At 39.3% G+C, this 25,721-nt stretch overlaps 1 protein-coding gene across 6 annotated transcripts in view; it reads right to left on the bottom strand.

Annotated features, from left to right (window-relative positions):
- The window catches only part of LOC147302243 (voltage-gated inwardly rectifying potassium channel KCNH7-like), a 77,699-nt gene that overhangs the window by 46,356 nt on the left and 5,622 nt on the right, over window positions 1-25,721 (bottom strand). For all 6 annotated transcript variants that reach the window (XM_086283499.1, XM_086283497.1, XM_086283498.1 and 3 more), the window contains exon 3: window positions 5,830-5,985. In XM_086283499.1, the coding sequence (XP_086139625.1) occupies window positions 5,830-5,985 (156 nt within the window). The remainder of the gene's footprint in view (window positions 1-5,829; window positions 5,986-25,721) is intronic.

The following is a 25,721-nucleotide window of genomic DNA, read 5'->3' on the forward strand; positions in this document are numbered from 1 at the left end:
ATGTGTCATTAGCTTTCAACAAGTTGCTCACTTTTTGTTTATTTCAGTCTGACTGTCTTTGCATCTGGTATTTGGGTTCTCACACTCCACTCTGCATGACATACAATTTAAACTGGTAGCTGATAACATCAAGAAACAGGCAAAATTTCTTCTGACACAACGCATTTGTGCTAAATTGAGTCATCTTAAAAGTAGAGAGAGTATCTGTCTCCCAAATAGGAGCTGATTCCTTAGTAGAGGGGCCTGATAGCTGAAGAGTATGCCTCCTATTCTACTTTTACAAGCTCTAAGCACTACAAGTACAAGTACTACAAGCCAGCAGTCTGACAGAGAAGCGCTCTGTTAGGATAATAAGACACTATGACATCTTTAAAACATGCTTAGATTCTAAATTTAACAGGGAGTCAACGGAAAGAAGCTAATATGGGAGAAATATAGTCTCTCTTTTTAGTCCCAGTTAGTACGCTCACTGCAGTATTCTGGATCAACTGAAAGCTTTTCAGAGAGCTTTTAGAGGGACCTGATATTAGCTTTTTAGCATCAATCTGAAACAGGATGTTTCTAATTTCAGCAATACTGCGGAAATGAATAAAGACAGTCCTACATATTTGTTTAATGTGCATACTGAAGGACATAAAATATACCACAAGATCCTTCACAGTGTTACTGCAGGCCAACGTAATGCACTTTAAAGTAATTATCTGGTTAAAACGGAGGTTGTCTGATTTAGTGACTATCTGAATTTAGAAGTAGGAAATCAGAGCTCATCCAGGCTTTTGTCTGTGACATGCCTGGAGTGTAGTTGACTTGTATCATTTGGCTTCCTGGATAAGTACAGCTGGATATCTGCAGAGCAATTAAATTGAATGCAGTTTTTTCTAATAATTTTAAAAAGTATTGGTCCCAGCATTTAACCTTGAGGAACTCCGTGACTAACTTGTGTGTGAAGAAGAGTCCCATCTAAAAATTAGTAGATTTACATCTACAAATTTGCATACAGGGAGTGCAGAATTATTAGGCAAGTTGTATTTTTGAGGAATAATTTTATTATTGAACAACAACCATGTTCTCAATGAACCCAAAAAACTCATTAATATCAAAGCTGAATGTTTTTGGAAGTAGTTTTTAGTTTGTTTTTAGTTTTAGCTATTTTAGGGGGATATCTGTGTGTGCAGGTGACTATTATTGTGCATAATTATTAGGCAACTTAACATAAAACAAATATATACCCATTTCAATTATTTATTTTTACCAGTGAAACCAATATAACATCTCCACATTCACAAATATACATTTCTGACATTCAAAAACAAAACAAAAACAAATCAGCGACCAATATAGTCACCTTTCTTTGCAAGGACACTCAAAAACCTGCCATCCATGGATTCTGTCAGTGTTTTGATCTCTTCATCATCAACATTGCGTGCAGCAGCAACCACAGCCTCCCAGACACTGTTCAGAGAGGTGTACTGTTTTCCCTCCTTGTAAATCTCACATTTGATGATGGACCACAGGTTCTCAATGGGGTTCAGATCAGGTGAACAAGGAGGCCATGTCATTAGTTTTTCTTCTTTTATACCCTTTCTTGCCAGCCACGCTGTGGAGTACTTGGACGCGTGTGATGGAGCATTGTCCTGCATGAAAATCATGTTTTCTTGAAGGATGCAGACTTCTTCCTGTACCACTGCTTGAAGAAGGTGTCTTCCAGAAACTGGCAGTAGGACTGGGAGTTGAGCTTGACTCCATCCTCAACCCGAAAAGTCCCCACAAGCTCATCTTTGATGATACCAGCCCAAACCAGTACTCCACCTTCACCTTGCTGGCGTCTGAGTCGGACTGGAGCTCTCTGCCCTTTACCAATCCAGCCACGGGCCCATCCATCTGGCCCATCAAGACTCACTCTCATTTCATCAGTCCATAAAACCTTAGAAAAACCAGTCTTGAGATATTTCTTGGCCCAGTCTTGACGTTTCAGCTTGTGTGTCTTGTTCAGTGGTGGTCGTCTTTCAGCCTTTCTTACCTTGGCCATGTCTCTGAGTATTGCACACCTTGTGCTTTTGGGCACTCCAGTGATGTTGCAGCTCTGAAATATGGCCAAACTGGTGGCAAGTGGCATCTTGGCAGCTGCACGCTTGACTTTTCTCAGTTCATGGGCAGTTATTTTGCGCCTTGGTTTTTCCACACGCTTCTTTCGACCCTGTTGACTATTTTGAATGAAACGCTTGATTGTTCGATGATCACGCTTCAGAAGCTTTGCAATTTTGAGACTGCTGCATCCCTCTGCAAGATATCTCACTATTTTTGACTTTTCTGAGCCTGTCAAGTCCTTCTTTTGACCCATTTTGCCAAAGGAAAGGAAGTTGCCTAATAATTATGCACACCTGATATAGGGTGTTGATGTCATTAGACCACACCCCTTCTCATTACAGAGATGCACATCACCTAATATGCTTAATTGGTAGTAGGCTTTCGAGCCTATACAGCTTGGAGTAAGACAACATGCATGAAGAGGATGATGTGGACAAAATACTCATTTGCCTAATAATTCTGCACTCCCTGTATAAAGATATGCGATGCAGTTCTTTTGCTACCATTAGTGTATTTTAATCACTGTAGTAAAATACTGTGGTCAGCCGTGTTAGATGAGCACAGACACCAGTCCAATTTCAAGATCATTTGACTTTCAGTGGTGCTATTTCTGTGCTATACACTCTAAATCCTGACTGAATCTCCTCAGACTAACCATTCCTTTGCAGATGATCAGCTAACTGTTTGAATACCACTATTTCAATAACTTTTAAAAATAACAGCAAGTTTAGAAATCCGTCTATAATTAAGGATCGATTAAGGACTTTTTAAAATATTGGTTTAATTACCACCACCTTAAAAGTTTGTGGTACATAGCCTGATATTAAAGACAAATGAATTAAATTTAAATTCGATGGATGGATAAAATTGAAGCATTAATGGTGAAACGTCTTTGAGCAGTCTTGTATACGGCTGGGTATTGTCACTGATTTCTAGAATCGATTCGATTCAATTCCGATTCACGATCCACGATTTGATTCAATTCGATTTAAATCTGGGAAATTTTGCCTCAGAGAGCCAGAAATATTATAATTCAGATCAGTACATTTACATATTTTTGTATCTATAAAAAGGAAGCTGACACTTGCAAGACTTTATCAAAGGTGTAAGCATCACAGCAGATGCCTTTGTGTCAAAGTAGCTGAAGAGAAAACACAGAAAAACATGAAGGTGATTTTCCTGGCCTGGGATTTTATAAAATATATTCTGCAGTACATCAAAAATGAAAGAAAACCATTAATCAACATATGAACATTACCTCTGAAGTTACAGCGGTTTTATTAGCGCATTATGCATTTTGCATAATTTTAAAAAGTTTACATTTGTTCAGAAGCCTATTGAACAGCAGAAATGAGGCTTTCTTTTCGGAAGCAAGTAAAAGGAAAAAAAACAGCAGCCGACAGCGCTGTAAACAACGGCAGACTTGTGCGTAACAAGCAAGCGAATAATGCAGAAAACAGATTTTTAGACGGGAAACTGTTCTTGAAGTATACTGAGAAAGAGAGAGAGAGCTGTGCATGAAGTGTGGTGGAAGCAAAACAGCAAAAGTCAGAGGGAATTCATGACGATGTTTTTGTGAAGCATAGTTTGGATCTTTTTTGCTGCTGGTTCGGTCAATATTGTTTGGAGAGAGATGAAACTAACAGCTTTAGAATCAGCGCAAAAAAGGCATAAACACAAAGTGCGGATCAGTTATACTAAAGTGAAATATCAATTATAGCAGACAGCAGCATGTGCAACATTAAGATTATAGTAGGTCTCTAGCAGTGTTGGGTAAGTTACTTTAAATTAGTAACTTAGTTACATTACTAGTTACTTCTATCAAAAGTAACTCAGTTACTTCAAGTTACTCGTTACTTTCAGAGTAACTAGTTACTAGGGAAAGTAACTTTGGTTTTACTCAGAATTCTCTTGTTAATGTGTTGCTTCCGTAACTGGATACCCAGCCAGACTGCCAGTCTTCTAGCTTGCTTACTTGCCACAAGTGCACTGTGCCACCTACCAATAGAAAGGAAAAAATAATGTGCACATTTCCACGAGAGAAATCCCACGCCTGATTCTATCCTAGCCTGCTTTTTACATCCAACACAAAAACTGCAGTCGTGGTGCTTTCGATTGTACTCAGAACTCGGAAATTCTGCCTTCTGAATAGGAAGATGTAGGTAACACCAGACTGCAGATGAGCTGCATACAGAGCTGGACTGGGACAAAAAAAATCGTCCCGGGCATTTTGACCATTATAGGAAAAATCATAAAACCTTTGAATGAAAATAAACGCTGTTGTGACAGTGATGTACACTGTTCTGATGGGATATATGTATCAATCTATCAATTGTTTGTTGCAAGACTCAGATAATTATTTTTTTAAAAGTGAGACATTTTAAATGAGAATAAGAAAGTATTTCTTTGTGCCCCCCTTTCCCTTTTAATGCCCTACATGGACCCCTGGCAACACTTTGCTAGACCCGCCCCTGCACCAGCTGTCAGCTACTTAGAAAAGGATCCTGGTGTTATTTGTCTCTCAGAAACAGTTCATAACTTCCCTTCAACTCATTCATGTCACCTAAAAGGTAAACCTGTTTCTCCATCACAGCTCTGATGATTCAGTAAGGACATCTCCTGGTTTCATCTTCATGTTTCCCTCTCATCACATAACCAAACCATATCATGACCAGCAGGTTTACAGCTGTGGCTCCAGCCAACATCAGCTGATACTAGAAATTAATATTAAATAAATTCTAACAGCAGCTGATCAAGCTTAAACGTGCTGCTGTTGTTTACCGCGACATCCGCTGGTTTCCTCTTTCTGGCGCAAAGTGGGCGATAAATAAACAAGAGAGAAAAGCCGATCAGCTGATCATTGATCAGTTTCATGATTGAAGTAGAAACAGGAGAGGGAGGGTGAGAGGATGAGAGAAGAAGAGGCAGCTGTGCAGCGTAAACACAGAATAACTCCAGCTTTGTGTCTTTTTCATTGTAGCTGAAACACAAACTGTGTTCCTTTTCACCTCAATACGAAACGCATGATATTTTCTCTGAATACGAGACGATTCCGTTTTTTACGGGACGGTTGGCAACTCTAATAATTAACCTTATGAACAAAATAAAGTTCAACATCAGTAACATAGCACCACCCAGCTGTATAGAAACTCCGTCATGCTAGCTAGCACGCAGTACGAAAAAGTCAGCATAACAAAAATAAACTCCACCTAAACTTGGTTCATATCTGACCCAGATGGACTGCAGGTTATAACTTCTTACCTGAAGTTCAGTTCACCTGACACTCTCGGACCAGCGGCCGCTTCAGGTCTCTCCTCTTGCCTCCCTTTTCCTTCATCCACCTGCTGGCTTCCACCACTTGCTAATGTTATTGAATCTGTGGAAGCTCCGCGATAGCCACCACACGAAGTAACGAATAACGAGCCTCTCTAAATCCCAGTAACGAGTAACGCGTTCCCGGCTTTGGCATAATAACTAGTTACCGTGCTCGTTACCACAATAATAACGTAGTTACTGTAACGCGTTACTTAATAACGCGTTAGTCCCAACACTGGTCTCTAGTATATTTATGTATTTCTAATATATGTCCACCTTTATACGTGTATTATTTCTAACACTATATTTACTTAATGGTACAAACACAACCAGATTTGGGGAACGAATAAAAGCTCCGACCAAATGTCACAGACGGTCGTCTAGCACCGACCTTCTCCTGCCTGGGCCTTGCATGTTTTTACTCACATTGATCAGCTTTAGAAGGTGAGGTATGGTTTAGTCTCTCCAGCGAGTCACTGCTGCCTTCATCCAGGATGTAATCAAAGTTCAGGATGAACATCATGACCACACCCTCCTCGTTCTTCACAGGGATGATATGGGTGGCACAGAGGAAGTTTGAACCTAAGCAAAAGGAAATCACAGTTAGAAAGAGTTTTCTATTTGATTGACTTAACATGTGAGCCAGTGGCAGATACAGAATCTCGAAATTATGAGGCCCAATCAATCTTTGTAATTTTTCAGTCTGAAGCAAAATGGAAAACCTGATTTAAACCCGACATAGCAGGTTTCTAGACATTTTGACCCTGGAGTTTTCCATTAACACCCTTTGACATTCAAGCATCTTATTCCAGATAACGTTGCTCACACAGGCAGGTCTGGCAGAAAAATGAGGGTGAAAAGGTCAACAAGGCCTTTGAGAGGAAACCCACTGGAGCTCAATGATTTTATACATACAGACATGCGGCAAGTGTCCTTCACAGTTCAGTACAGTTGAAACATTGCAAACAGCTTACATCAAACCTAACATTAGCAGATTATTTAAATAATGTATCCCCTTGAATAATTAATAATTTCTTCTTCATGTAACAACCATGAATATTTTCACAGCAGTTCTCATGGAAGGAAAAAAAATGAGGCCCAATTACTAGAGTTGGCAATGGCTTCACAGTGGGAGGTAATTTAATACAACCCTGCTAGCTGCTAATGCCTCACATCTAAATGTTCCTAATTGATCAAATAGGAAAGAGGTGAACAAAAATAAAGCAGATATAGGAGACAAAATTGTAGACCATTCCTACCAGCTGACTTGTCCTAGCTTCAGAAAAAACCCTCAAATAAACAGAAAATATGATTGTTACATTTTTATTTTTAGGTTTGATTCCGTCTTTAATCCTACTCTAGGCTTAAATAGTAATTGAAGTGTTGCCAACATTAGTAAAGCTGTAGTACAGGAGCAATGAACAAAAATGAGATGCATGTTTATGTTTTAACTAATAAACATAGACATTGTTGGAAGATGCTCTCTCACACACTAGACTTGAAATCCTGGTATCACTATTAGGCTATTTATAGCTCACCCAGCAGGCACCCAGCCCAGCTTCTGGGGGAGCATAGATGCACTGCTGCTCAAACACCCTAAACTGCGATTCTTACTCTGCCTACAAAAGAATTGTGGATTACCACTCACTTTCTTATATCAGGTTCTCAAATGCTACTGTGCAGCTTTGTAAACCAAAGTAGTTCACAAGGCCTGGTTTTGATTTATGTTTTAGGAAGTCCAGATTTTGCAGGGCTAAGCAATATCCAGGGCCTAACAGTATATCAGTGTCACCATGGGTGGGTTGAACTATTCACTTAAATCTGGGGCGGGGGGGGGGGGGGGGGGACGACTACCGTGCCTCCTGTGACTACAGTGTCAACACTGTAGCACTGTAGCTTACAGATAATACAGAACATAAAGTCACAGCAGATGGTTGCCTCTTCTTCACCCTAGTTCTGCCTACTCACTCACAGGGAATGACCAGATTGCTAGTGTTCCCTCTCCAGTTCCGTACCTTTACCTTAAAATGACTCTTGGTGTAAACCGGCACTATATACACACATATACACACTACACTATGAACACAGCATTGACTACAGAGTGAGTATTAAGAGAACAGCATTCTGATATAGCAACTATGACTTGAGGTAAAAAAAAAGAAGCTTGTTTTGAATCACAACTGAAGCAAGCACTTTGGCGACAGTGGGAAGGAAAAACTCCCTTTTAATAGGAAGAAGCCTCCACCAGAACCAGGCTCAGGGAGGGGCGGCCATCTGCTGCGACCGGTTGGGGTGACAGGAAGAAGACAAGATAATCCACATAGTTTAGTTTGCATTCAACATACTTTTTAAAAGCAATTTGAATCAGACTTGACTGTCAATTTTATTCACACGCTCCCCATACACTTATGAAATAACTACCCAGAAGATGGTAAATGGCCTGTATTTGTATAGCACTTTACTTAGTTCCTAAGGACCCCAAAGCGCTTTACACTGCATTCAGTCATCCACCCATTCACACACTGGTGATGGCAAGCTACATTGTAGCCACAGCTGCCCTGGGGCGCACTGGCAGAGGCCAGGCTGTGGGACACTGGCGCCACCGGGCCCTCTGACCACTACCAGTAGGCAACGGGTGAAGTGTCTTGCCCAAGGACACAACAACTGAGACTGTCGGAGCCAGGGCTCGAACTGGCAACCTTCCAATTACAAGACAAACTGCCAACTCTTGAGCCACGATCGCCCCAGAAGAGTTACCAATATGGCTGCCAAGTGGTAAGTCATGCTTCTAGAAGGACTTTGACGTTAGCTAGAGGGATTAAATCCTGACCTACACAAATATACACACATTATTAGTGGAATATTTTGGATATGAAAAGAGTGCATCCAGATATTATTGTGTACTTACCTCATACTGACAGATTCAGTTATTTACCCCAACTTAAAATATGAACTTCAATCAATGACTTTGATTTTAGCTTTCATCTCTATGTTTGTCATTATAAAAATACAAATGCATCTGTTGTTTTTATCTCTTTAAGCACAAGGAGTAGCACTGACAGTGATAAGCATCCTATAATTTGACTCACTTTGTTTGCAAATTAAAATCTTCTCCGTCTGTCTCCATGGAAACAACTGAGCGCTCCAAAGAAAGTTAAACTCACTGCACCATTCTGTCATCAGTACAAAGTGACTTCAAGATGTTTTTCAAATGATTATCTTTATTCATCTGCCAATATACAGGGTGTTGAAAGAAATTTCCCTTTTATGGCAACAAACAAATGGAATAAATCATTTAGATGGGCATTTAACAGTGTTTCCACTGAAAACACAAACACCACCCAGCCACCTATCATTACATTTTTTCAGTTGTAGTGTTGAAGAAGTGTCTGAAGTTGTACAAATGCACATTTGCATAGACTAACCAAACATGCAAAACAAATCACATGCATGCACACAGATGCCCTCACATGTGCACAACCATACAGTGCTGTGCAGAAGTCTCAAAGCATTCTATCCATCCACGAACAAAATCCAATAAAACTTGCTAAATATTATGTGATGTAATGGTAAATGGCCTGCATCTTCAAACACAAGGCGAACAAAGAGCCCCACACTAAACACACCATGCAGAGATTATATCAAGAGACAAAAGACAGTGAGCCAGTCTAAAATCCAGAGACCTGTGGCACATTTTCCAAGCTTGAATAACTGCACCTGTACCCAGGAGAACTGGAGATGCTCACATCAAATATAGATAGTTATGATTTCATTTTTATGTGATTAGTTGACTATACTATATTATTTTTTAACATACAGTACTTTCCAGTACTTGTAGTAAATTCGTTCACAGTACAGTACAGAGCAGTCTATAAAAGTAGTGCTTGCAGGGACAAAACCCCAGCCTTGAAATGCAATCTATGTGTGTACGTGTATGAGTGACTCTAAAAATAGGCTGCTTGGAATCCATAGGCATTTATAATTCATAAGTGTCAAGTATTATATTCTAGAAAACATAATGGTGACTTGGTGACAATGGCTTTTTTAGGCAACATAAGAATGAGAATGGGTTTAAAGCTGTGTGTATGAAGAAGAATAGAAGAAGAAGAAAGTGATGGGAATTTTATAAAAACTTAAAGTTTGTTAAAAAAAATCTATATTTTGTTTATTGTAATAATTTTTCATGTGATCTCATGTCATATACTTAGCAATGGCTCAATTCAAATACAGTTGAATATGAAAAAGACAATGGAGTAGAGAAGTGCTTATAGTTTCTAAGCCATACAGGGGCACAAGGACATTGTGATCTTTTCAAGGTTCAAGGTTCTTTATTTGTCACATGCATAGTTATACAAGTATAACACACAGTGAAATGTAGCCTGACACGCTCCTCGACATGTGCAAAAATTGGGGGGGGGGGGGGTGGTGTAGAGGAAGAACATTATATATATATATATACATACATATAGTATATACACTGGGTGAATGTGCAGTAGTAGCAGCAAGCAGGTGGATTCTGTACATTAATATGAATAGACATCTGACTTTTTGTCATTACTTCAGTTGACGCATGTGTTACTTGGAGCGGAGTGACCAGTTTTAATATGGGTTTAGTATTAGTTTTAAACCTGCATAAAAATAATAATTCTACATGAACTTCTTTTCCCTCTATCTCTTCTGGTCATTACTCCTTTACTCCTTCATGTCTCTTAAATCCAGACTCCTTTTTTTTCTGTTGGTTTATTCCCCTTAGTCTTTATTTGCCTGCTCTCGTTCTCTGCTCCTGTCTCTGCATGTCTTTCTTCCTGAGAAGAAAGAGAGCTGCCCAGGTTCTCTGCAGGAAGGCCACCTGACGCGTTATAAACGGACAGATCAGAAAGATTCCCGACACTGCTGCTGATGCAAATTTCTGCCCATCTGCCTGTGTATCCTGCCTCAGAGGAGTGTGACAGGCAAACACAGATACACATACATGCATGCACACACTCACACAAACAGAAATAACATTTACATTTCTTGCGTGCACACTGGCAGTGAGACAGCCAAGCATGCGCACAAAAACGCTAATGAGGTCCACAGATCTCGGCTCAGCACACTCTGAAACAGCCACAGACAGACACTGGCTCACACACATAAACACACACAGTCACTCACACACAGCCTGCCGGCAGCATTAATTAGCAGAATGTTCTCTGTCCAACTAAATCTAATACGCAGGCAATGGAGCTGCTTTACATGGTGCAGTGTAATGAGAGAGCACACCTTTGAAATTCTCTGACTAAAACAACTTTAGTCAGAGAATTTCTGACCTGAATATTTATAAGGACAAGCAAAGCAAACACAGTTAAATATCTCCATTTAATAGATCGGGTGCCATCTCTACTGCTTTAACAACAGATTTAGAATTGAAAAAAAAAATACCCTTCAAACTTAAAGAAAGTGTGTGACTCAGCATCAGCCCTCCCATGACACAAATTTACAGTCATGGATGGATGAAGTGAAACAGAAACACAATCTGTTCTTTTCTAGTCTCTAATCCTCAGAGAATGGTGGATGGAGGAAAGTGCTGACACACAGTTCATGTAAGTGGCAAAGAATCTCAAACTTTGGCAAGGTGAAAGTGATCTAATGCGCACAAAACTGCCTATCATCCCCATAAACAAGATTCTTGAGCCAAACTGGAGGGAATTCTATATATATAAGCAGCGTGATAAGGCTACTGCTTTGCTAGTGTTGAAACTGCTTGGTGTGTCAAGGTCAAGCCTTAAGCCTGAGAGGAAACGTGGGTCTTATTCATTGAAACATTTTCCACTCAACTTCATTTCCTCACTGACAGGGTGCAGTTAGGAAGCTACCTGGATTAACAGAGCTACCTAGTAATCTTTTGCTAGACAGATGGCTCGGCAGGATGGCAGCACAGTGTGTTACCAAGTGTATATGCAGACTACGCCAAATCACAGCATGCTCTTTAATATTTTCAGACCAAAGCCACATTGTATAGCATTATCATTTTTGAACATAACTACTCTGGTACAGTGGGGAGTCAGTGTCCATTCTGATAAAAACACAAGATTTAAAAAAAAAAAGGTAGTTCCAGTCATGCAAAGTCACCTCCATGCCAGTTTTTGTACTTGATGTCTCTCCAGTAACCTAGATGACTGGTCCAAGCAAAGACATTACTATGAAATTAACACAACTGTGCATGAGATAAAACCGGCATTCATCTCAAACACAGTGGATAAAAGTTGATATTCTGCATAACAGACACGTTATAGACACCTTTTAGTACACAAGACTCCCGGGAACCTTAATTTGACCTCAAGGTTTGGACTAACAACAGGAACACTAATGGAGCTAAGGACAAAGTTCAGATGAGGGTAGTGTCTTATATTGCATTGATACACCAATGACCAACAATTCCAACAATGTCCTTTCATTACAGAGCTATCCAATACATGTCTCTGTTCAACACAGTTCTCTCAGTCTGTGCCTCACTGCCATGATTCTCTTTCTCAACTTACATTAATTACACCATCAAAGGTTGTGCCAGTTCAAGCTCATTTTAAGCTTGAGGGATCACTGCTCTGCTCTGCTGAAGGGCATTACCTCCAGCCGAGCAGAGCTTTGAAATATCTTTCAAGAAGCTTGGAGCTCTTTTCCTGAAGCCTACTTAAAGAAATTACAAGAAAGCTTGCGTAAGATATTTCAGGCTCTATTGAAGAATAAAGGTGGGCGTTACAACTTATTGACTTTCATAATCTCATTAGAATTGTGCAAATTCTTTTTTTCCTTATATATTGTATTTCTATGCATGTTTCAATTAATAATATCCCATTTCCCCTATTTCCCATTTTCGTAGCAAATCATTAAGAAATTAGGGATATCTCAAGATTTTTTCATAGTATTTTATAGTGTAAAATTTTTGTTTTATAGTGTAAAAGACCTGATACTTTAATTATATTTAGTGCTGTACAGGACATGAGATGTCATTGTATTAATTTCACCAATTAAAGAAAATTTACTGATTTCTTCAATTTTGGTTTCAAAAAGAAAGAGAGTTGGCAGTTCATTGGTAAATGACTTGTCAGCCAAGCAGGCAGTAGAATTATCTTAATCCTTAATGTTTTCTTGGCTGTTTATCTTAGCCTGCTGAGGAAATAACCTGAGTAACCTGTAGGAGTGTTAACCCACTACTGAAATGGTAGCTGTTCAGTTAAACCCTGGTTGAAAAGTTATAGCTCCAAAAAACCAAGATGGCAATGGCCAAAACACAAAACCCAAGGCTCAGCAGAGGTCAACAGTCTACACTACTGGAAGAAATATTCAATTTTCTTACTGAGGTTTTGCAAACATGTGGTGACAAATAAAGCCGAAGTTACATAGGCCTAGAGATTAGTCTGTGACCAGCTACCAGAAACCACTGATCATGAGGGAAAAATTAGTGTTCCCTAACTATTTGCTGGAAGTTGATGACAGTCATTGGAAAAATAATTGCTAGAGCCCTAGTCAGCGGTCAGCAACCCCCTGAGTTTTACCTCTCACTGGGAAAAATGTGTTGCACAACTCCACAACTATTTTCGATTGCTTTGGTCTCTAGGACACTGCTGTGGTCGCAGTTTGAAGGTGTTGGACTTTTCCACAAGCACTGCACAGCTATTCCCTGAGCTGTATGGAAACTGTGAATCTGCAAACTGGAAATGAAAACCATTTGGCTTCAAAGTGAAAGTGTCTTTTGAAACATGCTGGCTGCAGGCACAACTTTTACTTTAAAGAATTGAATTTTTTCAAATTCTACTTCTACTGAGCTAATAATTAGTGAGTATTTGCAGACCAACATAAACAACCATAGGCAGCTGTGGCAACTGGCTAGTAGCCAAAGTAGTCAAACAACATCTTATTTTCCACTAGCAAAGTTTCAAGATAAAGTAGTCCTCTTAGGCTACGTCCACATTAACACTAAAACGGTGTCTTCGTCTGAAAATACTCTGCGTGCACCAGGGGCGATTTTTCAGTCTTTTTCTAATTGCCCTGTCATAAAATGTAATATTTCACATATAACTGAAGCCTGTAGAAACTGAGATGTGGCTCTTGGGTTGTTTGCAACTTCTTGAGCATTGCTCATTCTGAACAAGGGTGATGCGCAAAGCTGTAGTAAAAAGTATTGATGGAGATGTACAGAGAAGGTCAAAAAGAGGTGCTCTGTCTTTGTGGATCTAGAGAAAATTAATAATAGGGTGCAAAGAGATGAGCTGTGGCTGTGCTTGAGGAAGTCAGGAGTGGCAAAGAAGTATGTGAGGCTGGTACAGGACATGCATCAAGACACTGAGATATAGTGGGATGGGATTACATCAGAGCTGCCCTTCTTGTTCGCAATGATGATGGATAGGTTGACAGATACGATCAGGCAGGATTCTCAGTGGAATATGATGTTTACCAATGACATTGTGATCTATAGTGAAAGTAGCGCGCAGACGAGAGCCTGGATAGGTGGAGGTTTGCTCTGGAGAGAAAAGGAATGAAAACCAGTGGAAGCACGACAGAATATGTGTGTGTGAATAAGATATGGGACAGGTGGAAAGGTAAACATAGAAAGAGTAGAGATAGTGAAGGCAGATGAGTTTAAATACCTGGGGTCAACCATACAAACCAATGGAGAGTGCAGAGGTGAAGGAGAAAGTGCAGGCAGTTTACCCTGCTGATATGAGTGTCAGCGGTGATTTGTGAGAAAAGGATAGCAGCAAGAGTAAAAGAGAAGATTTACAAGATGATAGTGAGACCTAATATGACATATGGATTGGCGACAGTAGCACTAACAAAAGACAGGAGGCTTGGTTGGAGGTGACAGAGCTGAAGATTATGATTGACACTGGGAATGACCAAAATGGACAAGATCAATTTCATGAAGAAATGAGTACATCAGATCGACAGCTCAAGTTGAGTGTGTTGGAGAAAAGTTAGAGAGGAAAGGCTGTAATAGTTTGGACATGTTTGGACAGGCATAGTGGTCATATGGGACAAAGCATGGTAAATATGGTGCTACCATGAAAAGAGGAAGATGCATGGATGTGCACAACATTCAAATGAATAAAAGAAGGATATGAAGAGGGTTGGTGTGATAAACAATTTGCATAGCTGAACAAAATCCTGGTATCTTTATTATAAAAAAAAACAACAACAATCCTTTGTAAAAAAAACTAAATTAGTTAGGTAATAGAAATTGCTGAATGTGACTGTGTACCTGACAGTTGCACAGCAGGAGGAGTTCCAGTTTCAGGATGCTGGAAATTTCATTCCATTTCCACTATCAATAATTAAAAGAATGCAGCTGAACGTACACTCATTCACAGTGGAAAGGTAACTAAAGTTCAACACAAGCATACATTTATCTCTGCAGTTTGATCAAGTTCTTCTTCTTGCTGTCTCTCTCATACACGGATACACACACACAGTTGCTTAACATCTGTTAACTGGTTATATCTGACTGTTATATGGGAATCTTGACAGCCCTCACTCGGAGAAATCTCTGCCAGCACCATTTAAGTGAAAATCATTTTAAATGGAAAACTCTACTTTTTGCCTTGGTTTGATAGACATGGTGTGTGTGTATGTGTGGGTGTATGCAGTTATGTTTGTATGTGAGCACAAATGAGTGATACTAATGTGAGCTGAGCCTCGAGCAGCTCTGGTGTTACACTACCTCAGGGGTTACAGTGACACTTCCCTCCTTGTTTCCACTCTCTATGTCTCTGTAAAACGCTCAACTGTGAGCTTTTTCAGTTCGCCACAACTAATTGTCATCAAATCAAGTTATCCAGGTCACTCTTTAACCGTCTCAGCAAGTTAGAATGTGTTGGAGTCGATCACTGTTGTAGCAGTAGTGTCTTTTATTCAGAAAGTGAGAAAAGCAACATGGGTGTAGGAATGACGGCGACCTGTGTAAACTGCAAAGAGCACAAATTCTCATTTACAGTAACAGACAAGCCACTCAATCTGATGACTCTACTCAAAAACAGAAGATGGGTGAAAAGATGCTGTGATTCCATTAAAGTATTAAAGCTAAATGATTATAAATGAGAAAGATTTAAAAAACAAGCCTATGCTTCTGGAAATGTAACCAGCGCTTCCCACCCCTCTCCCGTTTTCCTTTTTCCACTGAGAACATTTGGATGTACTCGGAACTGTATACGTGTATGTCTGCTATCTATTCCAGAATTGAATGTCATCAATGGCAGCACAGGGCCTGGTGGTTTGAGAAACTGTCTCGTAGCACAGAGGTCACTTGTCAAATCAAGAGAAGTGCCTCAGCATCTATATGAATAACAGGTACACAGTACATACGTACACATTATTTATAACTGCAGAAATATCCTCTGTTATTATTCATAGAAGAAAATTATTTCCATTTATCCCCTGCCAGTGGTAAGGCAATGACAGTCTTGGAACATAATTAAAATCGAATGTAATGGCATATCATAAATATATTCCTGGAAATTAGCGATGGAGTCATAACATCCCATAACATCTCCTCTTGAACAGACAGGAGATGTGGGTGTTAAACATTGTGATCACAATGACAGAGTACAGCCTTGTTAGCATGAGGCACAATGACTTTCAACAGGACCTGATAATGGTAGGAAGACAGTGACTAAAAGTAAAATTTGAATCAGAGGGTCAATGCATTCTGTCTCAGCATTTATATAAGAGACACTTCATAATGAGTTTAAATCACACAGTATAAAAGCCAAACTGCAGGCTGAAGCAGATAAACTTTATTCCAAATCTGAGTCATGATGCAGAACTGAATACAAGCAACTTAATTGCCTTTTGTGTGCCTGATTGTGGTGCAGATTCATTCAAGGTCTTATTTTATGAGCCCCTCCTCAAAATGTAAACCAGCAGTGTTTACCATGCATACATAACTATTAAAATATAGTGGTGCAAGGAGTCAGCTGACTCCTGCTTTGCCATTTTCAGTAAACAAGTTTGTCTTTCTGTTCCTCTTTTAGTGTCAGGGAAACAGAGTTACTAAACAGTAAACAACAAAAAATTAGGAGCTCAGTGCCAAAGTTACAGTAGGTAGTTTTTATGTCTTTACTTTATCTTTCCAAACTCAGTGCTACTGCACCATCTTGGACAGACAGATGGTTTTTGTAGCTGATGTGACAAGCGCTTCAGATGCTACCAAAAAAGGGACAACATCAAGCATGACAAAATTAAAGCATCCGCCTGTGCTGATATGTTTCTGTCACTGCTGATCAGAGATGGAGCTGAAAATTACCCACAACTGCAGAGTACTTCAGGGTTTATTACAAAAACTAGTTGCTGTATTTTAGCATATGTCGAATCTTTTATCTGATATTTCCTTGGTATTGTTTCTATCCTTGGATCGGGAAAACGTGGCTTACTGCTATTGACAGATTGACAGACTGATACTAAAATTCCATTATGATGTGTGAGGGTTTAAAAAAGGACCCAAATTCAGAATCCGGAGGACAAAGACAGGATGACAGCTAAATACAAAAGACACTTACAAAAGTAACTTAACTTCCACAGCATGTCTTTGTCCTCCCCTCACAAAAACTGGTCACGACAGATGGACGTCCCTCCCCCTGCCAGGTTCTGCTGGAGATTTCTTCCTGTTAAAAGGGAGTTTTTCCTTCCCATTGTCGCCAAAGCACTTCATCAAACGGGTTTTTCACTGTTTTCTTTGTATTATTGTAGGGCCTTTACTTTACAACATACAGCATCTTGAGGCAACTGCTACTGTGATTTGGCACTATATATAAAAAAAATTACTGAATACACGAACAACTGATTAGTGACTTTTAAATTTGTGGATATCCTGTGTTCATGTGGTGTATGGGTTACTGTTTACAGTATTATTACAGCACGAGAGCTTGACTGAATGTGTACTGTGTACGTGAACCTTTGAAGAATACCTTGAAGAGCCAGTTAATGATTGTACAGTTAGGGCTGGGCAATATGGCCTAAAATTCATATCGCGATATAATTTCAAGCATGTGCGGTAACGATATATATTGCGATATATTCTTTTCTTCTGTATAAGGTATTTTCAACACTACAAGGCACACTTAAAATTCTTTAATTTTCTCAAAAATAGAGAGTGTGCCTTATGTATGAATTCTGGTTGTGCTTACTGACCTCGAACCCGATTTGGGCGTGCAGAAATCTGTTAAAAAATGTTTTAGTACAACTTTGGTAAGCCGCACTGCTTGATGGATTGTCAGAGCATTACGGCTGCCATGGTGAGGAGCTTCGCGGAGTAATCTGGGTCCAAAATTCCGTCCCTTCAGGTCCCAAAGTCAAACTCTTTTACTGAGAGTAAAAAACGGTCTAAATTCTTTAATCTTTAATAAAATCATCAGCGTTGCTGCTTTACCAGGTGTAACAATTAAGTTTAACATCCAGGCATCCATGAAAACAGAATTTATTAAATTTAACGGAGTTAGAAGTTAGCAGGAAGTTAGCTCGCTAGTTTCCACCTAAACATGACATACTATGTTCTGACTGAGAGATTTTTGAAACTAATTAAAACGTACAGCTCTGCTACCACTTCCAACATAAATGAAGAGAGAAAACTAAACAGCAGTGGCATTTGCAGGGTTACTGAAGTTGGACTACCTAATGTTGTGCTACATGATTGCTAGCGAAACAGTTTGGTTGGCATTACATTGGCACAGTGAAGCTGGAGGATGAATGCCAACTTTTTTTCCACTCGAAAAAAGTCATTAATGAATCAATGTTATGGAAGTGGATGAAGCGCAGTTTTTGGCTTTCCCCACATTTCAAAAGTGCTTCATCTCTTTGCTATGACTGTCGGCATATTTTGCAGATGCTGCCGGTGGCACGGTGGTTAGCACTGTTGCCGCACAGCAAGAAGGTCCTGAGTTCAATTCCAACATCAGGCCGGGGTCTTTCTGTGTGGAGTTTGCATGTTCTCCCTGTGTTTGTGTGGGTTCCCTCCGGGTACTCCGGCTTCCTCCCACCGTCCAAAGACATGCAGCTTGTGGGGATAGGGTAATTGCATAATCCAAATTGTCACAATGTGCGAATGAATGTGAGTGCGAATGGTTGTCTGTCCCTGTGTGTTGGCCCTGCGACAGACTGGCGACCTGTCCAGGGTGTACCCCGCCTCTCGCCCTATGACAGCTGGGATAGGCTCCAGCGCCCCCCGCAACCCTGAAAAGGACAAACGGAAGCGAATGGATGGATGGATGGATGGATAATGGCTGTAAGCCGCTGCGATGCTTTCGACCAAAACAGGCACATCATCAACATGCGCTATCACGATAGAGCGGTATAGTCAAAATCTCTATCGTTGGCCAAATTTATATCGTTTCTATCGTATATCGTTTCTATCGCCCACCCTTATGTTCAGTCACTTTTTTCTTTTAGCCAGTTCATAACCAAATACTGGTTCGACTTTGTCAGACAACTAAAAATAGCGTTCACACAATATAGTAATGCAACATTTGCTAGAAAACATACAACAATATCTTATGAGGACTTCTAAGACTAAAATTGAAAAAAAGAACCCATAATTTCTTTTTTAGCGTCATTTAGCATTGCAACAATCTGAACAGCATTGGTCATGCTTAACTGTCTAGCAAGAGCCAAAAAAATAAGAAACAACGAAGACAAAATACACAGTACCAACCTGGATGTAAATAAGAAAGACATGCATGATGAAGAGACCTCAAACAGACGAAGTTTGGGAAATGTCAGACTTGAACTACTGCGGTCTAACACCTTGATAATGTCAGATGTCAGGTTTTGTTGACATTTGTACAGTTGTGATGATATATGCCACTAGCTTTAGGCTGTCCCCCTGCCTCTAAGGGTTTGTTGATTGAATCCCCATCAAAGTGGTCCTCCAAGGGTAGCAGAATACAGATCCATGGCATTTAGTGATAGGGTGCAAAAATGCGTCAATTCATGGAAGCAAGTGATTGTTGTGGGGCTGGGATTGTGTCTTGGGGTCTTTGTTGTGTTTTTCAAGTTGTTCCTCCTTTCTGTTATGTGGGAGATGCAGTTGAATTTCAATGTCCAGGTGTGAGGGAACATAAGATCCAAATTAAGGCCAGGACATGAGGTTTTTCAGAACATTTCATTGTTTCCCTTCCCTGATTGTTGCAACAATCCAAACAGCACAAAATCCAGTGAATGAAAAACTATATAACAGTGACAAAAAATGAATGGCTGCTCATTCACAGATTTGCTCTTTGTATATTCGTCTCTGAATGAGAGAAAATCTGGGATCAGGTCTGAAATATCGTTCATGAGAAATATGAACAACTGAGTGGAGGGGGCAGGGTTAAATTGGCAGACCCACACTGTGTGATTCTTCCATGCAGTCAGCATTCGTAGAGCCAACCTGTTATCTCCTGGACATCAGATGAATGAACGGCATCTCTGCACATGGAGCTGCTGGACAGGAGATGTGAGCCCCTTAATAAAACAAGAATGAGCAGAGACTTGTGGGGAGGGGGAGGAAAGCCAAGTGTTTGAGCCTGAATGGGTTGGGGGAGGGGCCGTCAGACTGTTTACTGTCTGTTTGCGGTAATACTATCACATAAATGCAGTGAGTGTGGGCTTAATTCAAAGATACAACACCAGACTGACCTACATTTATTCACTGGCGCTGTAAAGCCCTGGCTTTGTAATAGATTTCATTCATACCAGTTAATTAACTAGTATGTGTGACTGATATCATAAAATTCTATATGTGGGAAAATGACAAAGCTGTTGACATGTCCAGAGCAGTGTGTATAGCTTTCTGCTAAAAGTTTGATTTATGAAAGTAATTCTTCTCTTTGAAAGAATCCAAAAATGTCAATACCTTAATGGATATCAATGAAATAAAACAGTGAAACAAAATAGAAACAATGGAAGGATATTAACTCCTTTGCAACCTCCTAACAACTAAAGAAAAAAGATCAGATTTCTTTTTTTTTTTTTTTAATATTGTGTTGATTTTATTCTGTAGATATTAATGTCTACAACTATATGTATAGCATTGTACTTCATCTGACATGTCAGTGAGAAGAAAAAAAATGGTGTCTGCTGCTGCAGTGAAGAATGATCTAACAGGAGCACAATGGAGGGGAGGGATGGTGAAGGAATACGTTATTGATCCGAATGATCTTGTTACACACTAAGTGAAAGGTTTCATGAATTTTAATACAAATAAGAAGACAGAAAGGCAGCAAATCATTTATCTGTCTGAGGCCATGCTATTTTCTGCAAAAGATGACTGAAAGAGGAGCAGATCTTTTCATCTTTGTTGACAAAGGCTGCATTTTGGACCTTTATCTTAGCAAAGTGCTGGTGCTCAGTAGTGCCTTACAGAGCTACTAGTGTGACATTGGGCAAGTGATACTCAGCTTACGGGCCTATCAACCTAGTCAGGTCTGTCACGGGGGACAACTGTCCAGCTATTCATTGAAATATGGTTTGAAGATGTTACACCTATATGTACCATCATATAAATGCTTTCCAGGGCAACAAAGTTAGCATTTTGCAAGTTAAATTTTTGCAGTTTTTATCATGTGGGCTTGGTGTCAGTCTTTGTAAATGAATTTAGTTAGTTATTAAGTTATGACTCTTACTCTTTTCATTATGGGGGAAAAGCTGAGTATTCCTGCTGAGTAGATTTGAGTCAGATTTACAATTTCTGTCAATTTGTAACTGAAATACACATTAATTTAAACAGATATTCTAACATTAGACGTTATTCCTATATTACTACCAGTCTGCTTTCACAATTCTAGTGTCTTTATATTCAGTCTGTCAATGAAGCCAGATCTTTATTACCAGGTCAAATGTTCCTTTGCAATAGTTATAATAAACCGTCAGCTAAAAAAATAACTGTAACTGCTCTCATAACATGAAATATGAAGCTAAGTAGAAACTGCCTGCTTTTCTTGAGAACCACATCTGCATTTGGGGAGCCTCTTTCTTTTGCTAACAGCCCAGAAAAGCTGTTGAGGAGACTCGTTATAAATGGGATCCACTGTGAGGCATGAATATAGAGGAAATCAAAGCTTCTGCTACAACACAAATCTATCTATGTCACTTTAGACTGAGAGTGGTAGCTTTGCTCATTACACTGCTCCCTAGCTGGGCCCTGTAAAGTGATAAGAGTGAGCTGGACAGCTTTATTCAGTCGCACAAAATCAGTTTTCTAAGCAAATCCTTTGTTTTATTTTATATGGGTTTATTCAATGTTGAACACGAGAACAGCTCACTCTGTTTTTAGCGCAGTCAAGTGAAAATAATGTTCTGTATCTGCATAAAGAGGTAACACTTTGCTTCCAGTGAGACAGACAAAGGGTGTTGGATATAGAACTAGGGCCATCAATTATTTAAGCAGCTCTCAAGCAACTGGACTGAATTCAAGGGGGCGTTCCCACAATGGAAGAAGCCATCTGATATTCAGCTGCACTTGATTTCTTTCCATCTCTGACACCTCCATTTACTCTCTCTGCCAGCCGCCCCAACCACACACACATTTAGATAAGGATGAATGCTCCTTTCTTCATCCCAGCTCTCCGTCTTTCAGTTATGCGCCTTATTTTGTCTTTTGTTGTCCCTTTTTTGTCCCCTGCATCTTCTTTTATTCTCTCTGCATTTCCTTCTTTTTAGCTCGCACTGTTTCCCTTCATACACATGTCTTTCACAGAGACAGGCTGCCCACTGTATGCGCTCAAACACAGCTAAACCCGAGAACATGACGGAGAATGCAGGTGAAACAGAATAAGAGCTTATCTTGTTTGCACAGCAATGGATCTGCAAGAATTGGTTTTATGGAGTGTGGTTTCCATTCAAGACTCACACCATTGAATAACCTGACTCATCTCATCATCAGTCATCCTGTCCAGTTTCCATAGCCTCATTGGCTATTTGCACATTGTGAGTTATTCATACAAAATTCCCACAATGTGGTGCACTTATGTCAGCAGCACCTTCAAAAAAACACCTTCAAGTCATCTCATTCTTGTACAAATTAGTTAGCCCCAAGCCCCTGCAATACCATGTTTGTATATCCATGGCAATCTGGTTTAGATACTAACCTAAGTGATTCAGGCGCTAACTGGGCAGATGTGTGGATGAAAACTTGTTTGGTTTACATATGGTGTTAAACTGTATTCTGTAACCTGTAACATTAAGTGTTTTGTGCATGCCCAAATATTAGCCCTTTATGTAGGTGATGTTTGCTGAAAGATAAAGAAGAATAAATATTATTTCCACTGTGTTGTTTTGCTCCTGATGGATCGTTGCCCTACATTCTCTTAATTTTCTCTTAGAAGCACGTTTAACAAAATATTACCAACACTAAGGTTTTATAGGATAGTACACCTGATGTTGTTGGATTTCAACTCTTGGACAAAACATGTCATTTTACTGTGTCAACTTGGGTCTAGAAATTGTAATTGTAATTTTTTTAATCATTAGGGAACATGAACATGATGCTGCAATACAAAAAATGGACTGATAGGAGAGGCAGGCTAATTTTCTAATTTATAAACAAACATCAGTTAGTTGAGTAGTAATAACCAGACAACCGTGATAACAGGTCCCAGCAGACTCACTGAGAGAGCAAGCATCTAGTAACCAAAAGAATGCAGTGTAAGCACAGGTTTCATTCAATTCAAAAGTAGCATGGTAACTTGAATCAACAAGAGGCAGCTGCACATGAAACTGAGACACAAACGCACACAGCACCAGCTGTTGTAACCACTTCTGGACACCATGATTTGCAAAGGCAACAACCGTCTAATCCAGATGGGCTCTTGTACCAAAATTTGGCACCAATCGATTTAGTGTGAATCTGTCCTCTGTACTAATTCAGTTAATTCCCTAAAAAGTACTAGATTCTGTCCCAAGCCCTAGCAGTATGACCTGAAGTATGTACAGAAGCAGACAGAACAATATATATCTGCCTGCATGTTAATGACGTTAATGTTACTGTGCTTTGTTCATAAAACTTGCAGAACAACTTTTTCCCCTTTTACATGCCTTGCCATAGTATATGTATTGTATATGTATTACTGCTGAGAAAAGATATACAACTGATCTTGCACTCACAGCTATGTTCACACAATCACTTACACACAATAATATATATTCACTCACATGCACCAAGCCAGAATGCAATCAACCAATTAGGAAATACTAACTATTAGGCACATCTCAGATGTGTACTATTGATCAGATAAGGACTCAGAAACAACATTAGTTTTGTAACTGAGCCTTTAAAAGCCAAAAGGAAAGAAAAGAAAAGACCCACTTTTAACACTCCATTTATGAATAACATTCAGATCCACGATAGCACTAAAAATATCCATTAAACATTCTAAAAGCATAATTTAAAATGTAGTTTCTACCAATGCTAAATACTAAAAGTTTTAGCAGGTCCTAAAATAATTCTGTTTGCAAAGTTTGGACAGATCGTTAGCAAATCTGACCCAACATGAATAACAGACTGAAAATAACTATGACTTGAACTTTATAACGTCACCTATTTTGTTCAGATTATGGCTTTTTAAGCAACGACAACAAATGTTCATCACAATCTAAAGTTCCCACATTTATCCATGGCATTTGAAGGTTGGAAAAGCTCTAATCTCAGCGAGCATCACTGAAGCACAACCAGCTTTAATCTATTTAGAGTGTGACATTTTCACTCTCATTTGCTATTTACAAATGAGAGCTGTTAGCATGTGCTGAGCTTATGGATTTCTAGATACACAAAGGACCCCGAGAGTCGGCATTTTTAGCATGGGAAGCAAGGCGCTGCAAATGCTTGGAACAGAGACGCAAATAGAGCGAGTGTTGCTGAGTAAATATGTGCTGCTGAGATTAGAACTGTTTATATTTACTCTGACTTTTTTTTGAAACTGTCATTAAGACACTAACATTTAAATACTTAATCTTTAACTCTGGTAATTTATTTATACACTGGATACATTCATTAGCAAATATCAGCCTGCAGAGTAATAATGAGTGCTGACAGGAACATCAGCTGTAGCTACCTCCTGTGGTGCATTGTTCAATGCCAGAGCTGAAACAGGTAGTCTTTTAAAACAGGAACTGTTTTACTATATGCTTGTGTTTCAGGTGGCAACAGATGTTCCAAAGACAATTTTGTAGCATTACCATTTAAATGGGCCATGCAACTATATTTAACAAAATCCTGCCAGAGAAGAATGAGCCCTGCATCTGTATTCCTTAAAAGATTAAAGTGCAAGACTCTTTGTACCATTGTCAAAATAATTGTCAGAACAATTATTGGCTAATTTCTTTCAATCTTTTAACTATTTTGCGTGAATTGTCTGTATTTAACACACTTTACATATTAAACTCATGAAATACATTACCGAATGCATATTTTGTATTACTACTGCGTATCTTCAGCACACTATTTACAATTACTTTCCCCAGCAGTTGGAAACAATTTCCACTTTAATGACAGAAGTCAGATACACTGAAAGGAAAAAGGACCAGTGGTCCAGTGAACGCAAAAATCATAAAGCATTAACAATGTGCCAGAGATTGTGCTGATGAGCAGAATCTCCTTCATGGACTGTAAAGGGCATTGGGCAATGTGCTTATATCGACCTAGGATCCTGGGATTAAAAAGAAGATTGGCTTGAGGAAACTCCTACAGAGCACCACAATGAGATCTGCTGCAATGACATTTCTCCTAAAATCCTAATACAGAAGACAATAGAGACAGAGGCTGAAGGCTCTCTGATTGCTGGCTGTTACATCTAAATCTATTCTCATAAATGTATAAATCTGGGAGTTGCTAAACCTGATTTTTCTGGATTTTTTTCACTGCAGCACCACTCAAGACAGCTGGTGCATTTTTTAAAAGAAATTCTAATTGTTGTCCATCACTGACAAACAACCGTGCTTCAGTTACATGACTTTATCCATTGCTAGACTGTATCAAAGACATATTATTGTGTAAAGACACAATAATATGTGTATTTTTTACAAATGGAGCTGCCTGCTTCAGCACATTTGTATTAACAGTGTGATCACAAGAATGTTTTGCAGTCAAAGATTATAAATGGTTAAACATATCTGCAAACATACCAGATTACATAAAAAGCTAAAAATATATTTATATAAATTCAAAAGAAAAGATGATTTACATGTATGAATACATGTACCCATACTTGCTTATCCTAATACAAGCAGGATGTTTAACAGCAGTCTGCCAAGTTGAAACAGGTGTATGACCTTCCCTGGAGAAACTCTGACTCAGGTAAGAGGAAAACACTGTGGTA

This window comes from Aulonocara sp. 'chitande type north' Nkhata Bay, linkage group LG23 (genome assembly GCF_057382095.1).
Source record: "Aulonocara sp. 'chitande type north' Nkhata Bay isolate Kocher_YH1m ecotype deep benthic linkage group LG23, A_spYH_male_GT1.1, whole genome shotgun sequence".
Lineage (NCBI taxonomy): Eukaryota > Metazoa > Chordata > Actinopteri > Cichliformes > Cichlidae > Aulonocara > Aulonocara sp. 'chitande type north' Nkhata Bay.